The sequence below is a fragment of the Notamacropus eugenii genome, chromosome 3, assembly GCF_028372415.1.
Source record: "Notamacropus eugenii isolate mMacEug1 chromosome 3, mMacEug1.pri_v2, whole genome shotgun sequence".
NCBI classification, from domain to species: Eukaryota; Metazoa; Chordata; class Mammalia; order Diprotodontia; family Macropodidae; genus Notamacropus; species Notamacropus eugenii.
Window position 1 is genome coordinate 184757979 of NC_092874.1, and position 25082 is coordinate 184783060.

Consider the following 25082-nt stretch of genomic DNA (forward strand, 5'->3'; position numbering starts at 1 on the left):
TGCCTCTACAGTCTCACTCTATCCTTCCTTACAATCTAGCTTCCTACCTTATCATTGTACCAAAACTGCTCTCTCCAAAGTTTCAATGATCTTTTAGTTGCCACATGCAATGGCTTTTTCTCAGTCCTCATTCTGCTTGACCTCTCTACAGCCTTAGACACTGTTGATCATTCTTTCCTCAGTGATACTCTCTCATCTCTAGGTTTTTGAGATGTCATGCCCTCCACTTTCTGGTTTTCTTTCTACCTATCTGAACACTCCTTTTCTGTCTCTTTTGCTGAATCCTCCTTCACACCTTTAACTGTGACTATTAGTATTCTGTCCTAGGTCCTCTTCTTTTTGCCCTCCCTTCTCCTTCATCCTCTCTGACTACTGACTTCACTGGAATTCTTTAAGTCCCAACTAAAATCCCACCTCCTATTAGAAGACTTGGCCAATTCCTCTTACTTCCAATGCTTTCCCTCTGTTAATTATTCCTTTTTAACCTGTATATAGCTTGCTCTGAATATATTTATTTGCATTTATTTGTTAAATTGTAAGCACCTTGAGGGTGTTTTAGCTTCTTTTTGTATCCTCATCACTTAGCACATGCCTGTCATATGGTAGGTGATGAATAAATAATGGAATATGGCAGTGTTCTTAGAAGGTCCCAGAGAATTAACTAAAATCTAGCTGAAACAATCAACAACTTCAACAAAGTTGCAGGACATAAAATAAACCCATATAAATCATTAGTATTTCTATATTTTTACCAACAAAACCTAATAGGAAGATATAGAAAGAGAAAATTAATTTAAAATAGCTACAAACTTTATAAAACACTTGGAAATCTACCTTCTAAGTCATACCCAGGAACTATAGGAACACAATTACAAAACACTTTTCAAACAAAGACAGATCTAAACAATTGAAGAAATTAATTGCTAATGAGTAGACTGAACCAATATTATATAAATGGCAATTCTTCCTAAATTAATTAATTTATTTAGTGCCATATCAATCAAATGACTAAAATATTATTCCATAGGGCTAGAAATAATAATAATAAAATTCATCTGGATGAACAAAAGAAGAGTTTTAAGGAAATCAATTTTTTTAAAATGTGAAGGAAGACGGCCTAGCCATACCAGATTTCATATTATATTGCAAAATGATAATCATAAAAAAATCTGGTATTGGCTAAGAAATGGAGTGGTAGATCAATGGAAATGACTAGATACCTAATATACAGTAGGAAATAACCATAGTATTTTAATATTTAATAAACCCAAGATCCAAGTTTTTGGAACAGGAACTCACCATTTAACAAAAATTTCTGGGAAAACTGGAAAGCAGTCTGTTAGAAACTAGGTATAGATCAAAATCTCACACTTTATACCAAGATAAAGTAAAAAAATATATACATGATTTAGACAAAAAGCGTCATATCATAAGCAAATTAGTGGAGCATGATAAAATTTATCTGTCAGATCTATGGATAAGGGATGAGCTTATGACCAAAGAAGATATAAAGGAGAATAAGATAAAGTGAGATAGTTTTGGATCCAGGAAGATTCTGTTTAAGTCATACCTCTGATACATACTGGTTATATAACCCTGGGCAAATAATTTAAGCCTTCAGTGCTTTAGACAACCTTCTAGGAATATGTTATAGAGAAGAAACCAACCTTTATTGATGAAAGGATTGATGATCTATGGGAGATTCCCATCACAGGTTCTGTCTCCATCTATATAATAATAACAAAGCTAACAATAAACTGTCCTCAGCTCTATTTAAGTTCAGTCATTTTGTTGCCTTCAAAATTTCATTTTTTTTTGAATCACTAAGAAAATACTTTTTTTCTTTTTAAATTCCTTTTCTCACATTGGAAACTATCTAGCATTGGAATGAATCATGAATAATAATGACATATTATGGTACCTCAAACAGAATATATTTAAACAAAATTCCTAGGTTTTCTCTCCTGAAATACTTGATATAATAATAATGATGGGGGACTGCAATTCAAAAACATTGATTTCAAAATCCAGCTCTAACGCTTATTAGACCCAAGTTATCCTGCATTAAATTATTTAAGTTTCCTCATCTGTTAAGTGAGGTCAAAGCAAGAGAAAACGATTCCAAATATACACAATTATTTATAGTGGCAATTTTTGCAATAGCAAAGTAGTGATATGAAAATATTGGGGAATAACTGAACAAATTTTGCTATATAAATGTAATAGGAAATAATTGAGGTATATGAGATTGTGAATATTAAAAATTCAGAGATTGTTAGCTAGACTTGTATGTAAAGATTAAGAGAAAATTAAGCAGAACTTGAAGAAGAATTTATTTAATTTCCAAAATAGCATAAAGGAAAAAGAAAATCTTGAAAAAAAAGAGAATTGTGATCAATTCAGTGACCAACTATGACTTGGCAGCAAGGGTATGTTTAGTTTAGAAAAGAGAAGGCTGGGAGCAGAGGGAAGGGGTGTGATAACTATCTTTCAGTATTTAGGAAAGCAATTAGATTTTCGCTGGGTGAAGAGGGGAGAACTCAGAATAAAGGGAAAAAATTGCAAAGGTGGAAATTGAAGTTTGATGTGAGAGTTATCTAATGATTACAGCTATCCTAAAATGAAATAGGTTGCCAATAATGGCTCCTCACCTTCACTGAATATCTTTAGATTTCAATTTCAAAAGTGTAGTGTTATCAGGGTTTTTCTTTGGGTCTGGGTTAAATTAATGGTCATTAAAGTCCAAAATCCTAAAACTCAGTAAATATACAACTTCATGCCTTCCTTTTCTCTGAAGAAAGGACATGGATTATAGATGCAGAAGGAAATATACATTGTCATACATAGCCAATACATTGCTTTGCTTTATTTTTACTCTGTTACAGGGGTGAGTTTTCTTTAATTTTTAGTTAGGTAAGAGTCATTGGTAGGTGTTAAAAAAAGAGCATCCATAAAAATATTTGTCAAAAACACAAGGGGGTTGATCTAAATGATCTGTGACATCCATGCCAGATCTGAAATTCTGTAATTTTTCCTTCATCTCAATTTTAGTATTTGTGTTGGTGGTCATCCCTGAGCTATCCAGGTTCAAAATTAATTGTCTTTTTAGACTCCTATTTCCATCAACCTCCTATCAGATCAGCTGAATGACTTGTTGGGCTTGACCTCCACATCTCTAAAATCTATCTCCTTATTTATACTCAAAGCAACCACCCAAATGCATATCTTCATAAGCTCTTGCCTCAACTACTATAATAATCTCCTAATTGTACTTCTTAACTTGTCTCTCTCTTCTCTAGTACTTCCTTCACAAAGTTGCCAAAATAAACTTCTCAATGCATAGATCTCACCAGGTCACTCTCCTGCTTAAAAAATAAAAAAACTTCAGTGACTCTTTCTAGAACAAAATTCAGTCTTCAACTGGAATTTTAAGTGTCCACAATATGATTCTAAGCAAATGTTCCATTTTTACTTATACTGTTTTTCTTTGAATATTTTTTGTTTCAGCTAAGTTGGTTCATTAGATGCCCTTTGATCTTGCACTGCTTTCGCCCGCCTCTGTGAATCCTATTTTTCTTGGTGGAAATTCAATTTCTCTTCTTCATAAGACTATTGAAATCATTCTGTAAGGATAAGCTCAGAAGCCACCTCCTTCATGAAACCCTCATCGATTTCACCTGTTAAAAACAGTAAGTTTTTCCCATCCCCCTTTAATTTTTGCTAGAGCTCTTTGGATCTATACTTTGCTTCCATCACATTCTATTTTGCATCATATTTATGTATTTATCTCTTCCCCTCATTATGTTGTATGCCTCTTGAGGGCACAAATTATGTCTTTGAAAGTCCTAGTATCTCCAATCTTTAACACAATTTCTCCCATTTAAAAATATTTTTAAAAACATTTTTTAAAAGTTGCATTCAACTTCACAAGCATTTTAAGAACTGATGAGTTCGTAATAATTCATAAACACACACACACACACACACACACACACACACACACACACACACACACACATGTACTTCATACCTAGTGCTCGCAGAACCAGTAAATGAAGACCCACTGCAAGTGATTTCAGTTCAGGCTCAACAGTCCTAAAATGAAAACAAGAGTAGTAAGAGAACTCCTGATTATCAAATTATGTAATGACCACCATTCTTAATGCATTTCGAATACATGCAATATGGACAAATCTTCTGACTATATAGTCCTCTAAAATGGTCCATTTCCCATTGGCATATGTAAGACAGAACTCAAAAAAGTCTTTAAGCATTCCACAAGGACTAGAACTGTCTATTATTTGTTTAGTTATTGTCTCTTTGTTTTTCTTCTTATTATTTTAAAGCACAGGGATGATTACCATGTTTTTAGTTAAAAATGTTTCCCTTCCCATATTCCACCTAAGTTGAAGGCAGGAAAAATGAAGCATATTATAAATACGTAATATCAAAAAATAAATCCCCAGTTAGCTTTTAATTTTAATTTAAAAATTTTTAAAAAAAAGAAAAAGAAAGAAAAATATGTTTCAATCTGCACTCTAAGTCAATTAGTTTTCTGTCTAGAAGTGGATAGCATGTTTTATCATGAGTCTTTTGGAATTATGGTGGGTCATTGTGTTAATCAAAGTTTCTAAGTCCTTCAAATTTAGTTATCTTTACAATATTGTTCTTATGTTGTACAATTTTCTTCTGGTTCTGCTGACTCCATATTGCATCAATTCCTAAATATTTTTCTAACTTTTTCTGAAATTATCCCTTTCATCATTTCTTATAGCACAATAGTATTCCATCAGTCATATATTACACCTTGCTCAGTCATTCCCCAATTGATGGACATCTTCTCAGTTTTCAATTCTTTGCTACCACACAAAGAACTATTCTAAATATCTTTGTTCATATTTGTTCTTTTTCTCTTTTTTTGATGTTCCTTGTTTATAGACCTAATATAACCTTGTTGGTCAACATTCATATGGCATTGTTCCAAATTACTTCCTGAAATGTTGGATTGGCTCACAACTCGACCAAAAGTGTGCTAATCTTCCCATGTCATGGCCAGTATTTGTCAACTAAGCCAATCTGATGTATGTGAGGCTGAACTTAAAGTTATTTTGATTTTATTTTTCCAACTATTAGTGATTGGGAGCATTTTTCATATTACTATTCATAACTTTGATTTTTTCCTCCGAAATGGAGCAGTTTTTCTTCATAATTTCTTGTAATATGAGATCTAGATTCTTTTTTTTTTGTTCATAGCTTTCAGGTAATTTAATACATCTTAAATTGTATCTCCTTATTCTATTTTTCAAGTTAGTTATTTTTTCTATGGCATATTTCACATTTTATTCTTTTTTTTTAGTCTTTTAACTTTTAAAAACTATTTTTTCACTACTTCATGGGGTCACTAGCATCCATTTGTCCAGTTCTATTTTTAAGGAGTTATTTTCCTTGGTAAGGTTTTGTATCTCTTTTACCATTTGGTTAATTTTGCTTTTTAATGAATCATTTTCTTCCATAATGTTCTGTACCTCTTTTACTAAGCCATTAATTCTCTTTTTATACTTTTCTTGTACCACTCTCATTTTTTGTCCATTTTCTTCTACTGTTTGTATTTGGTTTTAAAACACATACACACACATATGTATATAATTTGCTGTTTATACACACACATATACATTCTTCTAAGAATTCTTGTTGAGCTTGTGTCCAATGTGCATGTTTCTTTGAGGCTTTGCTTGTGGATATTTCTGTCATTTTCTTCTGTATTTGGTCTTGAGGTTTCCTGTCACTATAGTAGATTTTCATGAACAGCTTCTTTTTGTTGTCATTTGATCATTTCTTCAACCTACTCTTGACTTTGGCCTTTATGTTAATGATGGGCTCTTCTCATTTCTGGAGGGATGTCTGGGCCAAGCTTCTATTTTTTTTATCTTCTATCCTCATGCTGTTTTTACAGCTCAGTCTGGTGGCCTATAAGTTTTCAATGTTTGCAAGGTGCAATGCTTCTGGGTAGAGGTTTGTTCACTGGCTTTCTGATACAATGTCTGTAAATTTCTGACTCTGGCTTAGGTCTGTTGGTGTGTGTGTGTGTGTGTGTGTGTGTGTGTGTGTGTGTGTGTGTGTTTGAGTTTCAGTAGACCAAACATTACTATCCTCAATCACTATTAGCCCATATAATTTTCTGCATTTGCTGCTATGATGGCTGTGTTCCTGCTCAGTTCTCATGCCTCATATTTTACCAAAATAATCAGGTCATTAACTAAGAGCTCCCTTTTCCACACTCCTCCTCATGGAACATCTCTCTGACATCATCCTGCAATATCTATTCACTTACTGTAATATCTGGCAATGAGAGGGTCCTTCTGATTGCCAAGGCCAACCCTTTTGCATCTTAACCCTTTTTTTTCCTAGCAGATTGCCTCCACCTTTATCTTTCATCACTCTCTAACTTTCAGGCTTTCCCTATGTATTGGTTCCTTCCCTACTGCCTACAATCAAGCCATCTCTTCATTCCTTAACAATATCATCCCTAGACGCTGCCCTGCTGTCCAGCAGTCATTCCCTATCTCTTATCTTCTTCTCAGCTAAAGACCTTGAAAAAGCAATCTTTAACCACTGCAACTCCTTTCACCATCTTCTAAACCCTTTGCAACTTGGCATACAATGAAAACTAATTTTTAAAAGTTACTGGTGATATCTTATCTGGCAAATCAAATGGGTTCTTCTTTATAGTCATTTTCTTAACTTCTCTGCAGCATTTGTTAATTCTCATCTCCTCCTGGGTACACTCTCCTCCCAGGGCTTTTGTGATGCTATTTTCTCTATGCCCTCTCTCCCCCGCCTCCATTTCTTTCTGTATGTTTCATTGTCTCTCTGTGTCTTTTGCTGTCTCTGTTTCTCTTACAATTACTTTTTCTCTTCCCAGATTTTCAGTCTTTCACATCAATTAAATGTAGATGTTTCCCAATGCTCTGTCCTCACTCCTCTTCTCCTTTTTTCTTTATACTCTCTTGGCTATCTTTTTAGCTCCTAGATCTTCATTTTCATTTCTGTGAAGATTATTTCAAGGTCAATTTATTTAGTCCTATTCTTTTCAGTCTTACTGTACCAACCTTTGGAACATTTTAGACTGGATCATAGTAGGCTTCTCAAGCTCAACATGTCCAAGTCAGAATTCATTATCTTTACTCCCAAGTGTTCCCTCTCTCTGGAGCTTTCAGATTTCTATTATCAGTCCCCCATCCTTCCAGTCACTCAGGTTCAGAACCTTATCATTGTCCCTGACATCTTAATTCATGCCATTTGCCAAATTTTATAATTTCTTTTTTTACAACTTATCTCATGCTCATTCCCTTTCCACCCATACAAAAACTTCTTAATTCAGGCTGTTGACAGCTCTCTCCTGGAAAGTCACATTAAACTTCTAACTAGTCTCCTTATCTAGAGTATCATCCCATGCTCAACTGCTAAAGGGATTTTCCTGAATTGCAGGTTTGATTATGTTGCAGATACATAGACGCAAACCTCTATTCATTACCCCAGGCCTCTACTCATTAAATTCTGGTAGCTCTGTATTATGTTTAGGATATTCTTTGTATTAATCTTTTACAATTCTTCGTCAGTTCATCCTTTTCTACTTTTCAGTCTTCTTACATTCTATTTTCTATGGTGTAGCCATACTGTCTTATTTGCTCATTCTCTCCCACAATATACCATCTTCCATCTCAGTGACTTTTTAGTCTTTGTTCTTCATAACTGGAGTGTTCAAGTGCCACCTTCTCCAGGGCATCTTTCTTGGTTTCTCTAGCTTTCAGTGCCATACCCAATATGATTATATTCCATCAATTTTATACTTATCCAGTATGGTCTGATTGATATATGTTGACTCTCTTCTTAAAATGTGAATGCCATGAGGTCAGGGACTGTTTATGCTGTATCTCTGTACCCCCAGAGATTATACAGTGTTTGGAACACAATAAGTGTTTAAAATGTTTGTTAATTGATGTTTTCGATTAATTTGGTATTAGTTTTTACTTTCATGTTAAGCAGACAATAATATGGTTTTATGCTGACTCACAGAATAAGAATTGGAAAGGATCTTGGAAGGCTTTTTTTGTCCAACCACATAATTTTCTTCTTCAACATGTGCTCTTCTAAAAAGAAAGGAAATGTGTAGTCTCCTAAGGCAGCCAGTTCCACTTTTTAATTAGTTATTCTATTCTTCTAGTTTTAATTGTTAAGAAGGTGTTTTTTTTTACATCAATTTACATTAAATCTGCTGTTCAGCAACTATTGCTTTTTGTTTCTAGCTCTGTATCCTGGGGAATAAGAAGTTTGGTACATCTTTAATGCTATGGACCTTAAAATATTTGAAGAAGAGTTAGTATTTCATCCCAATTTCTTTTCTTAAAGTGCAAATTCCCAGTTCTTAAATAAACTGATTTCAAAGGAAATTCCAACCAATCAACTAGTCCTTTCCTTTATGGTAAGATATACTTAGTTTTAGTCTTAGATACATTGTTTGGTGCTCCACATATTCACTGCCTTCATAACTCCTTTCTTGATATATTGGTGATGTGAAAACTTGAAGCTTCTGGGATATCTGTAAGCCTTTTTATATTTCTTGAAAGATATATCTTGATGATGATATAACTGTTAAAATAGATCCATAAATTTTTTGAAAGATATTATACCAGCTAATGCTGGCATTAGAGTTAGAATTTTTACTGTATAAAGAACACACAAACACCCCCCCCCCCAATATCTATATGGGAAAAAATCCCAAAATATAGCTCTTGGGAAACACTGAATTCTATCAATCCAGCATTTCTTTATTTTAATAAAAATAAAAAGGTTAATATATATTTTTATCTAGTTGATTCTTAATAAGATGTAGAATTATTTGTGTAATTATGCAAACAATGATGATTTTTACATTACTTACTTAAAAACCAGTATTGTTTTAGGAGAACCTCCTAATCCCATAAAGAAGGAGCCCAAAGTTTGCACTACCATGTAATAGATAAAGTTTCTTGAACAATCATCTTCCCTTGGGCACTGGCCCAAATGAGCTGAAGTTTTGCTGGATTGAAAATTGTTAGCTTCAATACAGCTACAGTTATGAAAGACCTAAAAATAATATTAAAATTATTAAAAAATGCATTTACAAAATTCAACACAGAATTTAAAACATTTCTTTATATTTGAAAAAGAACCATCCATCTACAAAACTAAATATTGGAGAATTCTGAAATTTCCTTTCGTAGGTAAAATCTTTCATTTGATCATAGTGTTAGAGTTTGGAGATTATCTTTAAAAAAGCTCACCAAATCCTTATTTCATAGATAAGAATACTGAAAGTCACAAAGGGAATCGAATTGATCAGGACCATGGAAATAATAAGTAGCAAGAGCTGAATTTGAACTCAGACCCCTTGGTTCCCAGCTTAGTACTCTTTCCACTACTACCATGATGATTTGAAAGGTAAATAGGTTTCCCAAAACCCTTCATTTATTCTCTATGGTCTGAGCCATTATTGGAAATTATTTGGAAGGAACTATTAGTGTTTTATTCATTATATTAAAAATAAACAGATTAGTGTGTAATATCTAAAATGCAAATGAAGCATCATTAGCTGATCATTTAAACCTAACTTTCTATACTGTTTTACTCACAGTTAATGCCTCATCTCTAGCCAACTTCATTGTAACTCATTCACTCATTTTTACCTATCCATTCTCACCTATTTCTTATTAAGTAGGACTACTGACTCATTACTATGCATATATACATTTTTCAAGTATTGAAATGTGGTGAGCATTTATGTATGTTCATACATACACTCATATGTATAACTATGTGATTACAATTCTATCTGCACAAATGATAATGAGGTTTGCTATATTTGCATATCATGCACACAATGACCTTCTGTAACCTAAATTTTCCAGCTGATAGGACCTCTCTTCTTTCTTAAAATGATCTTGTCTTTATATTGAATATATTTTGCCTATAGTAATATGGATGAAAAATAAGTTAATAAAAAAAGCATTTGTTGATTATTTATCATGTGCCAAACAATATGGTAGGACTGTGGGTAGAATAGAAACAAAGGAAATGCCTTTTCTGTACTTATGGGTCTTGCATTCTAAGAGTGGAATACCACCCATATAAAAATGAGGAGAAAGGAGGGGTGTTTTGTTTTGTAAAGTTACAGGGAGCTTGAATAGAACTACATAGAAATAGAAAATCAATTAATAGATTCATTCCTGGAGCTATGACAAAGTTGCTTTGAATATTGGTTGAGAAGTAGAAGGTTAAGTGGAGGGCATCCACTTGAAAGCTAGGCATCTGATGTCCAGGGAGTGAAGTAAAGCACCACTGAGTTCAGACTTAGATGTAATACGAAACAGGGGCTGTTGTGATCATCCTTCATTTTTGAAGAGGACCATGGCATCAGAGAAGTGGTGACATGATTTGCACTTGACTTTGTTTTGAGTGAGGGAGGGCTGTGCAAGGTCATCAGACTCATTTTCTCCTCCTGAGCCATTTGGATCCAGTGACCAGATAATCATCAGGATGACTGGAGATGACCCAGGATGCAATGGGAGACCTTGATCTTTTAAGTTAAGGCCTTCTCAGGTATTCACTTAAAGTGAGGTAATGCCCATTCAGTGAATAGGCCTCTTTAAAAAGCAGTCAGGGGATGGCCCATCTGTGAAATTCTTCACTGATAATGTGTTATACTCTGCCTACTCTCTTCCTCCATTCTAATTCTGGATCTAGCTCATGTTTGACAGGAAGTATTGCTCCAAGATACTGATGCTGAATTAGCCCTATGGGCTTTATATCACACTGCATATCATAATTAATGAGATACCATTTTTCTGGTCATGGAATTCTTAATGGATAACCTGAACTGTTTTGTTTACATTAGGACTTATCAGTTTTCCAGTAATCTATTATATACATCAATGCCACATCATTAAGAGCTATCTAATAATTCTTAGTGGGATATAAATGTAGAACTGTAGCTTTCTCAAATATCTTGTTTTGAAATTTAAGAATTTCATTCCCCTAGAATGTGAACTCCTTGAGGGTAGAGACCTCTTTTTTTTGTTTGTTTGTTTTGTTTTTGCCTTTCCTTGTATCCCCAATGCTTAGCATAGTGCCTAGCACATGGTAAATACATAAATGCTTCTTGATTGAGGACTAAGAAGAAGAGGCAACCACTGGGAGGACCAATGGCCTTTGGGCAAGAGTTTGGTGAGGGAGGATTAAAGGATTAATTAAGTCCTTTAGGACACAGTTTTTGATCCAGGGCCAGGTATGCATATTATCTTCCCTGAGAGGATGTAATCTCCTTGTCGACAGAAATTGTTTTGCTTTTATATTTATATTCCCAGGACCAAGTACAGTGCCTCATAGTAAGTGTTTAATAAATATTTATTGGTTCAATGTTGATTGTGAGACACTGGGCACAGCAAGGCAATGGAACTAGACTACCATCATGGGCTAAAACTAGGAGATAGGTGAGTCAGCAAGGATGTAATAATTTCTAAGATTTATAGACATTTGGAAGTTTTAAAATTGGAAAGAATTTTAGAGGTCATGTAGTCCAAGCCCTTTAATTTTATAGATGAGAAATCTGACATCATATGGGGTAAAGATACTTGTGCAAAATCATTCAACTAGTCAGTGGAAGAACAGGAATTAGATACCTAGTCTCTTGTCTCCCAAGCTAATATTTTCTACTCTACCACATTGCCTCTGTTGTAAATAAGAAGTGTAGTCTAAGGAAATAGTCTGAAGAATACTGCCAGCAGACAAGATCCAGAGTCTGAGAGGTCAGAGGGACAATGAGAAAAGCATTAGTGTTCAGGTACCACTAAGTCTAGTTGTGATTCCAAGGGAAAGACTTTCTTTTCTACTTTGGGATTGATGTGGACACCCTTGGACCTATGTATGTTATCTGAAACCAGAAGGGATGTTGACTATGATACATAGAAAGCTATTGTCATCACTGGAAGATTCTCACTATGTTCCCTCAGTGGATCAGATTTTAGTTCATTCTTTTCATTCATGTCCGATTCTTTGTGGTCCCATTTATTTTGGAAAAGTTACTGAAGTGGTTTGCCATTTCCTTCTCCAGCAGGAGTAAGTAGCCATATTCAAGGAGTAGGTCCTTATTATTATTACCAGTATGTGATATATGTCCTTAACTCAATGCTAAATGAAAGTTTTAAGACTATTTTTCATTCATACTAGGCCTATAAAATAGGTTGGTGAAAATACTCATAGATAATTGAATGGAAGTCAAAAATGGTCAATTATTTTGACAGTCAAGATTTAACTAAATACATTCCTCTCCCCATCCCTAATTAATTACTCAGTGTAAAAACTTTTTAGAAGAAGCAGTTTTCTATCCTAGAATTGTTGCTTACATAGAACATTAATTCCATTTTTACTAGCTTCCTATTTTCTGGAAAGTGTCTTACATATTGCCTACAAATATCATAATATTACACACATATATACAAACATATATATTTAAAAATTTAAGAGATATGTGACAGTGTGAACTCAAAGTTTGGTGTTTAGGTATGGGAAGGCCTGTTTGTGTCCACATATACTGTGCCCCAGTTAGTGACAAATGTATTTGATAACTTCTCTGTATTCAGCAATAAGCCAAATGGTACCACTCTAAAGACTGAGCATATTATTAAAATGATCAGTTACTAACTGAATTGAATGCAATTGCCCAATTAAATCTATGATGATTATGATGCAGAAAACACAACAATCACCATACATACCAAGTCCTTTCCATGGCCTACTGAAGATTTACATCCAGCCAAACAGGGAGACATGTAAGTGAGTCCATTGTCCCCACAGACGGGATCCCATACATTGGGATCACAATTACAGTCTGAGTTGCAGAAAGAAAATGAGACGTTCTGAGGATGTGTCTCTAGGTCATTCCTGCAGTAAAAATGTCAACATTTATCAGAAACAAGAGGAAGAAAGTTGTCTTCTCAGCTGACACAGAAACAAAGCTGATAAAGATATCACAAAAGCAACATTTTAAAATGTATATTTTACTTCTATATTTACAAAAGAATCACAAGCAACAAATGAAATTAAGGAAAGAAACAAATGTAGCTCATTATAAGTTATTGAAAAGAGGCCACTTCCCTAGAAGAGAGTGCCATGGACTTAGCTTTGGCTTCCATTCCATTCTGGATATAACCTTCTGGACAACTTTCTCTGGACCTAGACTTTATTTGTTCAGCTCAAAAATTCTATGAATGTTATTCATATAGATGAAACATATATTCATATGTATATGTACACATATATGATATATTTTTGCCAAATGCTATTTTGCATAGATAACCTTTCATCATATAAACAAATACATTGCCATAGCATTATACATTATTATAATAGCTAGCATTTATATAGGACTTTAAGGTTTGCAAAGTGTGTCACAAATATCTCCACAAAACCATGGAGATAGAGGACTAGGTGCTACTATTATTGACATCATACAAATGAGAAAACTGAGGCAGTCGGAAATTAAGGGATTTGCCTGGGTTACTTAGCTCATGTCTCATGCTGAATCTGAACTCAAGGCATCCTGATTTTAGGTATAGCACCTTGCTGCATTGTATTAGTTTTGAAAAATCAAGGGAAATTGAATGAGAAAAGGATCATCTGGATCTACGTGAGTTAATTGCCACAATACTATGACCAATTAATACATCCAAAAATGGTGATATTCCTGTTCCTTTCTGAGTTGTAGGAAAAAAAGGAGTGTGTTGCTAAGATGCCAGATGGCTATTTCTGCAGTCAGACTGTAGGACCAACACAAGGGAACATTTATTTAACTTTTAAAACACAATAGGTTTCGGGGTAAACATGAGGAATATTTATACCAAAGATAGCTAGCCAGTGATCTGTGCTGGTGGTGAGAGGGTTGCCTGAAATAATAACAAAATAAGTAGATGTTAAGGTAGAAGGTTGAGATGGTGAACATTTTAATGACATCATTGCTTCATTTTTATTCTGATTCTTAATCAGGTTCTAGGAAAAAAAAACCTGAGAAGTCTGTGCCTTCCATGAAAGTACTGCTCTGTTTTCATGATGCTGTTAACATCACTAGGCAGCCTTCAGTTCTTTACCTCTAATTAAGAAATTTCCCCAACTGTCTGAATAGTCAAAAGGAACCACCCATGGCAGAGGGTTGTTCTAGGGGGTCAGAAAGCCAATGATACAACTACTAAGCAGGTCAATTCTGGTCGCGCACATGCTTGGTGTGGGAAGTCCTGAACATCACAAGAAAGCTGGAGGTGTGCATGTAAATCTTGCCCCTGAGTGAGGGAGGGTAAAGGATGTTAAGAGAGTCAAGTACACTAAAAAAAGGAGACTGAGGTGTAACCGAAGAATGGTTTTCAAATGTTTTTAGGGTAGATGTAGATGATGAGCCCAAAGTTTTAGAGAAGTTTTAAGCATTATGATGTGGGATTTGGACTCAGAAAGACCTGGGTTAGAAACCTGTTTCAATAATTTACTAGTTATGTGACCTTCAATAAATCATTTCAACTCTTAACTTCAGTTATCTCATCTATGGTTTACATTATAAAAGCACCTAAATCACAGGGTTACTGTGGGAATCAAATGAAATTACATATATATATGTAATATGTATTCTATATAGTATACGTACACATATGTACACATTCACATACAGACATATACATATGTGTGTGTATGTATTTGTGGTTGTTGTTATTGAGTGGTTTCAGTTATGTTCAGCTTCATGATCCCATGTGGGGTTTTCCTGGCAAAGATCCTGGAGTTGTTTGCCATTTACTTCTCCAGCTCATTTTACAGATGAGAAACTGAGACAAACAGGGTTAAGTGACTTGTCCAGAGTAAATTTCTGAGGTTGGATTTGAACTCACGATTAGTCTTCCTGATTCCAAGCCCAGTGTCCTATCTATTTGCCACCTATGTAGTGATTTGTAAACCTTAAAATGTTACATAAACTTTAAATATGTATTACTATTATTATGTCTTCTAGTGAAAATGAATTAGGAAATGCTATTAACTGGCAAAATAAGAAAATTTCATTTAATGTTATGAAGATCTTTATTACAGAAATTGTTAAGCTTCAGAATGGACTAATAGTGTGGTCATGGAATCTTCTTTTGAAGATTATAAAACAGAAAGTTTATATCATTACTGCTTTTTCAAAGCCCCATTGATTTCTACGATTTAAAAATTCCTTATGATTTTAAATGTTTTGGGTAAATATAAAATCTGTCCCATGATTTTGGTCTATTTTGTGATGGAAATCAGTTGATTATTTATGTTTGGGATGATATAGTACAAAATATACTTTCATTTTTTGTGGTATATGTTAAATAAAAAAAAACCCATCATAATAGATGGCATTTACATGGTGCTTACTATATTTTGGGCCTTGTGCTAAGGTCTTGCAAATATTATCTCACTTGATCCTCACAACAACCATAGGAGGTAGGTGTTATTAGTATCATGATTTCCTAATTGAGGAAACTGAGGAAAACAGAGATTAAGTGACTTGCTCAAGGTCACACAGTTAGTATCTTCTATAGAATTTGAACTTAGATCTTCCTAACTCCAGGTCCAGTGCTCTATCCGCTGTAACACTTAACGGCCTATTTATTACATTATCATATAATTGATAAGGTATGTTGTATAATCACATAACATAATCTCAGTTATATAACATATAAGATATGATTATATAATGTGTAATAAGTTATATTATATCATATATCATAACACATGATACGTGAGATTACAATATATATGTTTCATGAGATTTACAAATTGTGGCATAATATGTGTTATATATTATATATGGTCGTATTTATGCAATTATACATGCTGTTATCATATAATTGAATAATAGTTGTTCTTATGTAATTAAAACTGATCAATAATACCATTACATCACTATATATTCATATTATCATATAAGTGATCAATAATAGGTGCATACCCATCATAATTTACTGTTAAGCCAGCTACTGCTCTTCTTTCACAGTTGAATGATGGAAGCAGTACTTGTAAAGCGATAGCACAAATATGAGAAATGAAGAACAGTTTGGCAATTCCAAGGGTTTTCAATTTTAATTTTCTAGAAATAAATCCTCCCAAAAAAACTGAAATACAAATTACAGGCATTGCTATTACTCCTGGAAAGAAGAAAAGAAAAAAAGATAGTTGAGAATAGGTAACCATCATTCTCTAGCATATGTTGGGCAATACAGGCATTTTTTGGATTAAAGTCTTCAGCTCATTAATGCATTTCCACATTCTCTGAAAGCCTAGGTGTAATCTACTTAACCATTCCTCATAGGGGAAGCCATCTATTCACATCTGATGACCATAGGCATAGGTCATACCTCCCCAACCAGCAGGAGAGGATTCTTTCTTTCCTCAAATAAAGACCATAGTCCCTTTTCATTTCTCATCAATCTCATGGTCTCTACCTAAAAAGGCCTTGGTCCATTCCAATATTATTCCTTAGTCAAGACTTAAATTGCTTGAGTGCACACTAAGTAGTCAGTCAGTCAACATACCTTCATTAAGCATTTTCTAGGTGCCGGGCACTGTGGTAAATACTGAGAATACAAATATAAGCAGAAACAAAAGCAGACCCTGTCTCAAACAGCCTATATTTTATTGGGGGATAGCAGTATGTAAAGGAAATCTAAGATAAAAATCCCTATTTGTTTTATACTACATGGTCTGAAACATAATCAATGAATTGATCAATCAACCAACATTTATTAAGTATTTATTATGTGCCAGCCTTGTATTATGTACTGGAATACCAAGAAAAAGTGAAAACAGACCCTGTCCTCAAGGAGCTTGTACTCTAGTGAAGAAAACAACATGTGCATATATAAATACTTCTGAAATAGAAGCAAAATACTTTATAGAAGAGGATATTAGCAACTAGGAGACGGCAAAAGGCAATATGTGACCCTTGAGCTGAATCTTCTGGTCTATGTAATCTTGAGGCAAGTACACTGAAGAGGTTGGGTGCTATTACAGTGTTTTTTGTACTTTTTTATCACTGATTTAGTGTGTACACACACACACACACATATTCATATTCCAAAATCAGGTCAAGAAATGTTCTTTCAATATATCTGAAAGTACTAATAAAAATGACTGCAATGGGGCTTCCAGATCTCATGACCAACAACGTGGTAGATTAGACATTTTCTCTGATCTCCACAATCTCTCACAACTCCCAAACAGATATTGCAGACCAAAGATAAAAGAACTTCAGCTATTTTCAAGGTGTAGGAACCTGGAATCCAAAAGAAGCTTAAAAAAGAAAACAAACAAAGCCAAGAACTGATGCTTCCTGCCCCTGAGCCCATTCAACACCTCTCCCCTCCTTCCCACAATACCAGCATCAGGTCTGAACTAGCAGACCTATGGTCTCAACACAGGCTTACATCAAAGCCCAACTCTATATCCTGCCCCCCTCCCTCTTTCCAGGTCAGTAGAGCCCTTGATCTAGGCTGTGGAAGATTCCAAGGGCCTCAACAGCAAATTTAGCCATGACTTTTCAAAACCTAAAGCCTGATGTGTGCTGAAACCTGGAAGTACCAATGCTAGGGCCAGGGAAAGCAGCATTGTCGAAATGCAGTCTCTTCCAGTGCCAGGAAAAAGCAGGCTCTGAACTGTTGGAGCTGGTTGCTTTGCACTGCCTGTTCTGGACCAGAGAACTAAGGAACAGAGGTAATAGAATAGGTCACTGGAGAGGACACTGTGTGGGTGGGCAGTTATGCAGCATTCCACCAAGTCTGAAAGAGCATACCATCTGGCTGGGACCAGTTCTGACCACCCAAAAGTCAGTTGGAACAGAGACTGAGTTTCCCAGTGTGGGAGGAGACTGAGACACTTTAAGATCCAACCCCCAAAGGAGCCACCAAGAAGTCCTGTTCTCTTTGACCTCTGCCAAAATAGGCATTGTACTGAGAGTGAGGCACAATGGGGTAAGCCCTACAAGACAGTGGCAGAAAGTGCCTAAGAGCAAAGCCTAGAATGGATATCTTGGAAACTTTGATTGCATGAAGAATATAGAGAAGAGAGAGACAAGATGATTATAGGGGTCATAAATAAGAGAATGAGGTTCTAGACTCTGGGGAAAACAGAAAATGAAAGAGAAGATGAATAAAGAAGAGAATGAAAGAAATTCTTTTTGGAAAGGGGCTTAAAAGTGAAATAAAAAAGAAACAAAAGTAATGAACATGACTAGCTGAAAGGGTGGAGGGAATGGGGCAAGAATTACTTGACTAAGAAGAAGAAAGGGAGAAGAAATATGTAACTAGATAAAAGCAAAGCCCTAAAGGAAAAAGGATAATGGATGAGAAGCAATTGGGGAAGGAGAAGAGAGCCACCAAGAATAGGACTGCCTTAAAAAACTCTGAGACAAAGTAACTGAAAGTACATAATACTGTGTTTATATCAGAAGAAGGAAAAACAATCATAACCTGAAAAAAAAATTAGAGCTAGATAGAGGAAAATATAAAACTAATTTTTATAACTTTAAATGTCAATGGAGCAAACCAATAAAAATGGAAAAAAGCCCAACAGATTGAATAAGAAAACAAAGCCCTACAATCTCTCACTGACACATTTTTTAATAATATTTTGTTTCTTCCCTACTTACATGTTAAAACAACTTTTAACATTTTTGAAAAAGTTTTAAATTCCAAATTCTATCCTTACTGTTCCTCTCCCCTCTCCAAGATGGTAAGCAATCTGATATGGGTTATACATGTGTAATTATTTAGAATGTAAGAAACACATTTAAAAAAACAAAGACATACATAAAATAAAACTGAGATGGAAAAAATATTTTGCATCATATGTATAAAAAAGCAGACGTAGTCATCATGCTATTAGACAGCACAAACATTTAAAAAAATTAAAAAAAGATAAACAAGGAAACCATATTATTCTGAAAGTAACCACAGACAGCAAATCACTATCAGTAATAAACTTAAATGCTTTACATGTCTTAGCATCCAAATTCATAAAGGAAACATTTTCTGAGCTTCAGAAATACAGACAGTTACACAATAGTTACAGAATACTCAAATATCCTTCTATCACTTCTGAACAAGACTAATAGAAAGATAAACCAGCGAGAAAATATGGAGCTGAAAATTTCTAGAGATACTAGAGTTAAGGCTTTTGATGTCCTCTAAATGAGGTAGGAAAAGATCATGTATTTTTCTCTGCACCACATGTGACTTTTACAAAAATTGACCATGTACTAGGGTCCAAAGATATTGTAAACAAATATAAAAAGGCAGAAATAGTTAACATGTCCTTTATAGATCACAACGCAATAAAAACAAAAATTGGTTCAGGGACCACACACAAAAGATACAGATGCAAATGGAGACTTAAAATGAAATCTCAAATAATGAGTAGGTGAAAGAACAAATCATAGAAACTATAACTACATAAAACAAAATTATGGTGATGAAACAATGTACTAAAATTTCTTGGAGGTAGCTAAAGCAGTCCTTAGGGGAAAACTATATTTTTATAATCATACATTAGCAAAACAGAAAAAAAGAGAAGGTAAATGAACTGTCTGCATTTAAAAATTAGAAAGTCAACAAATAAAGCTTAAATAACCATAAAAGATGAGATACTAAAGATTAGAAGAAGAACTGTAAACTGAAAACAAAAATACATGAATGTGATGAAATTAAAAGTTGGCTCTTTGAAAAGACTAATAAAATTAGTAAACCCTTAGCTAATCTGATTAAAAAGGTGGCAGAAAATTAAATAGACAAAAAAAGCAAGTGAGCAGGGTGAAATCACAGGAAAATCAAAATAAAAAGAATAATTAAAGCATACTATGCAAAGTTATACACTGACAAAACTGAGAAAACAAAGGGAATAGAAGAGTGCTTGCAAAAATATCCAAACTATCAGTAGACCAGATAGAGATCTTAAATAATCTGAATTTAGAAAAGGAAATAGACACAGCTGTAAAGGGACTACCAAAAAAAACCCAAACTGTTGGACTTGATAGATCCACAGGATAATTCCATCAAACTTTTAAACAACAATTAATATTCATATTATACAAATTATTCTCAAAAATTGAGAAAGAAACCAACCAGAATTCTTTTATGAAACAAACATGTTTTGCCAGGGAAAAATAAAACATAGAAAGAAAATATCATTAATAATCATTGATTCAAAAATTATAAATAACATTCTGTCAGACAGGTTACAACAATTTATTCAAGAAATCATTCACTATGATTAAGTGGGTTTTATACCATGAATGCAAAGATGGTTCAATGTTAGGAAAACAATCAATATAATTAATCATTTAAAAAATCTCAACCATCCAAAACCATTTCAATAGATGCAGAAGAAATCTTTGACAAAGTACAACACTCCTTTATGCTAAAAAAAACATCCACTGGTTTTTAGCACAAAGTAAACCTTGATTTATACCCACAGATGGGGAAATGCTATGGATGATGAAATAGCAAAGGAGATTAAGGAATAGACAGGAACACTGGAGGAGGAAAAGGAGGAGAAGTAGGAGGAGGAAGGTGAGGAGGAGAAGACACAGAGATACAGAGAGACAGAGACAGACAGAGAGAGAGACACACACAGACACAGAGATACAGAGAGACAGAGAGAGACAGAGACAGACAGAGACAGAGAGAGACACACACACAAAGACACAGAGATACAGAGAGACAGAGACAAAGACAGAGACAGACAGAGATAGGGACACACATAGAGAGGTAGAGAAAGAAAAAGACAGAGAGATACACAGAGGCACACAATACACACACACACACACACACACACACACACACACAGACACAGTTTAACCAACATAAGAAAATATCCCAGAGTTGATTTGAGGGTGATCAACAGTGTCAGCTCTTACTGGAAGGTCAAGAAGGATGAGAACTGAGAAAAGGTATTCAGATTTGGCTATGAAGAGATCACTAATTAATTTGGAGAAGGAATTTTTACCTGGCTAATATGATCAAAAGTTGGATTGCAGAGATTTGAGAAGCTAGTGAAAGGGAAGAACATGCAGTCAGTAAATGTACATTTTCCTTTTCCCCTTGAAGTTTATCTATGAAAGTAATAAAAGCTGAAGAGCAATAGCTTGAAGAGATGGGAGGGTCTAGTGAGTATTTAGTAAAGATATGGGAATCTCAGATAGGTCTTCAGAGTCTATTCTAGAGAAGGAATGAATAGACAGGGAGATATGGAGATGTGAAGGGGGATGATCGTGGAAACAATTTGTTAGAAAAGATTGAAAATAAGATAATTTTTCAGTCCATTAAACCAACAATCAATTATTAAGCATTTGCTATGTGAAAATCAGTATGGAAGGGTTGTGAAATACAACATTTAGATGCAACTAAGTCCATGCCTTAGTGAAATTTTAGAGTCTACAATGGGAAAGTCTAATACAGATAACTATAATGCACAACATGATGTAAATGAATAAGAGGAGTGTAAAACAAAGTGCTAAATGAAATCCAAGTTGGCAGGTTATTATTGACCAATGAGATAAAACTTCCTGCAGGAAGTGGCATTTGAGTTGAGCTTTAAAGGATCTATAGGAATTCTACCAAGTATTTAAGGAACAATTTAATTCCAATATTATAAAACCTATTTGGAAAAAAAAAATAGGCAAAGAAGGAGTTCTACCAAATTCCTTTTACAACACAAATATGATGCTGGTACCTAAAATAGGAAAACAACATATAAAGAGAAAACTGTAGACAAATTTCCCTAATGAATAAATGTAAAAAATGTTAAATGCAAAAATTTTAGGTAAAATACCAGCAAGATTATTATATCAATATGTCACAAAGTTCATACACTATGAGCAAGTGTGATTTACATTCAATATTAGGAAAACTATCAGAATAATTGGCCATAATAATAGCAAAAATGGTAAAATCATATAGTTATCTCAATAGATGCAGAAAAAAAATCTTTTGACAAAATATAATACTCATTCCTATTAAAAGGACTAAAAAGCATAGGAACAAATGACGGTTTCCTTAAAATGGTTAACATCTATCTAAAATCACCAGCAAGCATTTTTTGTAATGCGGATAAACTATAAGCTTTCTCAGTAAGATTAGGGGTAAAGCAAGGATTCTCATTATCACTACTACTTTTCAATATTGTACTAGAAATGCTAGTTATCCCAATAAGAAAAGAAAAAAAAGTTGAAAGAATTCGAATAGGCAAAGAGGGAAGAAAACCTTACTCTTTGCAGATGATATGATGATAGACAATCCTAGAGAATCAATTAAAAACCTAGTTGAAATAATTAGCAAATATTTAAAGTTTCAGGATATAAAATAAACTCGCGTAGCTCATCCATATTTCTATATATTACCATCAAAGTCCAGCAGCAGGAGACAGAAAAAGAAATTCCATTTATATTAATTGCAGACAATATTAAATACTTGAGTGTCTCCTTGCCAAGACAAAACTAGGAATCATAGGAACAGAATTATAAAATGCTTTTTGTACAAAGTCAGATTTAAGCAATTAGAAAAATATTAGTTGCTCTACAGAGGCAAAGCCAGTATAAAAAATGACAGTTCTACCTAAATCAATTTACTTATTCAGTGCCATGCTAATCAAATTACCAAAAAATCAGTTTATAGAGCTAGAAAAAAAGCAACAAAATTTACCCAGAAGAACAAAAGGTTAACAATATCAGAAAATCATTGAAAAAATATGTGATGGTATATGATTTAGCTGTAGCAGATCTCAAATTGCATTACAAAGCAATAATCACCCAAACAATCTGGTACTTGCTAAGAAATAGAGTGGTGTATCAGTGGAAAAGATTACATACATAATACACAGTAGTAAATGACCATAGTAATCTAGTCTTTGACAAACCCAAAGATGCAAGGTTTTGGGAAAAGAAATCATGATTTGACAAAAATTGCTGGGAAAATTGCTTTCCAATTTGGCAGAAACTAGGTGTAGACTAACATCTCATACCATATATTAAGAGGAGGTGAAAATGGGTATATGATTTAGACATAAAAGGTGATAACATATGGAATACTTTACATCAGATCTATGAATAAGAGAAGACTTTATGATCAAAAAAGAGATATAAGACATGAAATGGATAATTTAGATCATATTAAATTAAAAAGGATTTTCATAAATAAACCAATGAAGCCAAGATTAGGATGAAAGTAGGAAAACGAGAAAAAAATTTTTACAGCAAATTTCTTTGATAAGGGCCATTTCTCAAATATGTAGAGAACTGTTTCAAATAGAAGAATGCAAATCATTCCCAAATTGATAAGTGGTGCAAAGATATGAATAGGCAGTTTTCAGGAGAAGAAATCAAAACTATGTATAGTCATATGAATAAATGATCTAGATCACTACTGATTAAAACAAATGCAAATTAAAACAATTCTGAGGTACCACCTCACACCTATCAGATAGGCTAATATAACAGAAGAGGAAAATGACAAACATTGGAGTAGATGTGGAAAAATTGGGATTCTAATGCACTATTGGTAGAGTTGTGAACATATCCAACCATTCTGGAGAGATATTTGGAACTGTGCCCAAAGGACTCTCAAACTATGCGTATTCTTTGAAGTAGCAGTACCATTCAGGTACTATAAAAAAAGAAAAAAAAATCTATATGAACAAAAATATTTATAGCAGCCCTTTTTTTGTGGCAAAGAATGGGAAATTGAGGAGATATCAATCAATTGGGGAATGACTGAACGTGTTGTGGTATATGATTTTAATGGAATACTATTGTGTTGTGAGAAATGACAAGCAGGATGGTTTCAGAAAAACCTGGAAAGACTTGCATGAACTGAAGCAAAGTGCCATGAGCAGAACCAGAACATTTGTACACAGTAATAGCAAGATTGTACTATGATCAACTATGAAGGAGTTTGCTTTGTCAGCAATACAATGACCTTAGATAATTCTGAAAGATTTATGACAAAAAAAATGCTATCCTCCAGAGAAGAAACTCATGAAGTCTGAATAAAAATTGAAACATACTTTTAAAAGTTTATGTATTATTCTTTTTTGGTAACATGACTAATATGGAAATGTGTTGCGTGGCTGCACATGTATAAGTTATATCAAATTGTTTTGCCTTCTCAAGGAGAGGGGAGAAGAGAGAAACAGAATCTGAAACTCAAAATTTTAGAAAAACAAATGTTAAAATTTTTTGTTTACATATAATTGGGAAAAATAAAAATTAAATATCAAAAAAGAACATTAAAAAAGATAAATAAGAATTCAAGAGAGATAAGAGGATATTACAAGTATAGGGAAAAACTGTTCAAGAATTTTTAGTCAGGGAGCAAATAATATACCTAGGTTAGAACATAAATTTTTGAGAGGGGAGTAATATGAAATAAGGTTAAGAGACAGAAAGGTCCCAGCTTTAGGAGGACTTCAAATATAGAGGAGATAATTTAAAATTTTACTTAATCTGTAATAGTTCATTGTAAGTGACGTAGTAAAGTCAAATAGCAAAACTTACCAAGTAAAGCATTCAGCTTAGACATTGACTGGCCAAAGTGCTGTTCTAAATATTTTGCCAGGTAGGTAATATAGCCAATAAAGCCACTAAAGGTAAACAATGATGAAATCAAGTAGATGACATACATCCAGTTAGTAAGGATACGTTTTAAGGAGTGGAAAAAACCTAAAAGAAAAAATAAAAGACTTTTTTGGAAAAGATAATTCAGCACATTTAAGAAATAGCTCCCTTTTCATGTATGGGAAGCTTAGTAGTAGACTTGGGTATAAAATAATTCTCATAGAATCATAGAATTAGAAAATACACCAATGCTATCTCATTTTACTGAAGACAAAATTGAGGCTTAGAGAGATGGTGGTTTGCCCAAGGTCACAATATTAGCCAATGATGGTTTTTAAATACTGCTGTTTTGCTTTGTTCCAGAGTAAAAAATGTATTGCTA

At 33.9% G+C, this 25082-nt stretch overlaps 1 protein-coding gene across 1 annotated transcript in view; it reads right to left on the reverse strand.

The window, feature by feature from the left end:
* The window catches only part of LOC140533608 (solute carrier organic anion transporter family member 1B1-like), a 90473-nt gene that overhangs the window by 15898 nt on the left and 49493 nt on the right, over window positions 1–25082 (reverse strand). The window contains exons 9-13 of the mRNA XM_072653553.1: window positions 24641–24805; window positions 16049–16244; window positions 12813–12978; window positions 8942–9126; window positions 4031–4095 (exon numbers count right to left, since the gene is read on the reverse strand). Of these exons, the coding sequence (XP_072509654.1) occupies window positions 4031–4095; window positions 8942–9126; window positions 12813–12978; window positions 16049–16244; window positions 24641–24805 (777 nt within the window). The remainder of the gene's footprint in view (window positions 1–4030; window positions 4096–8941; window positions 9127–12812; window positions 12979–16048; window positions 16245–24640; window positions 24806–25082) is intronic.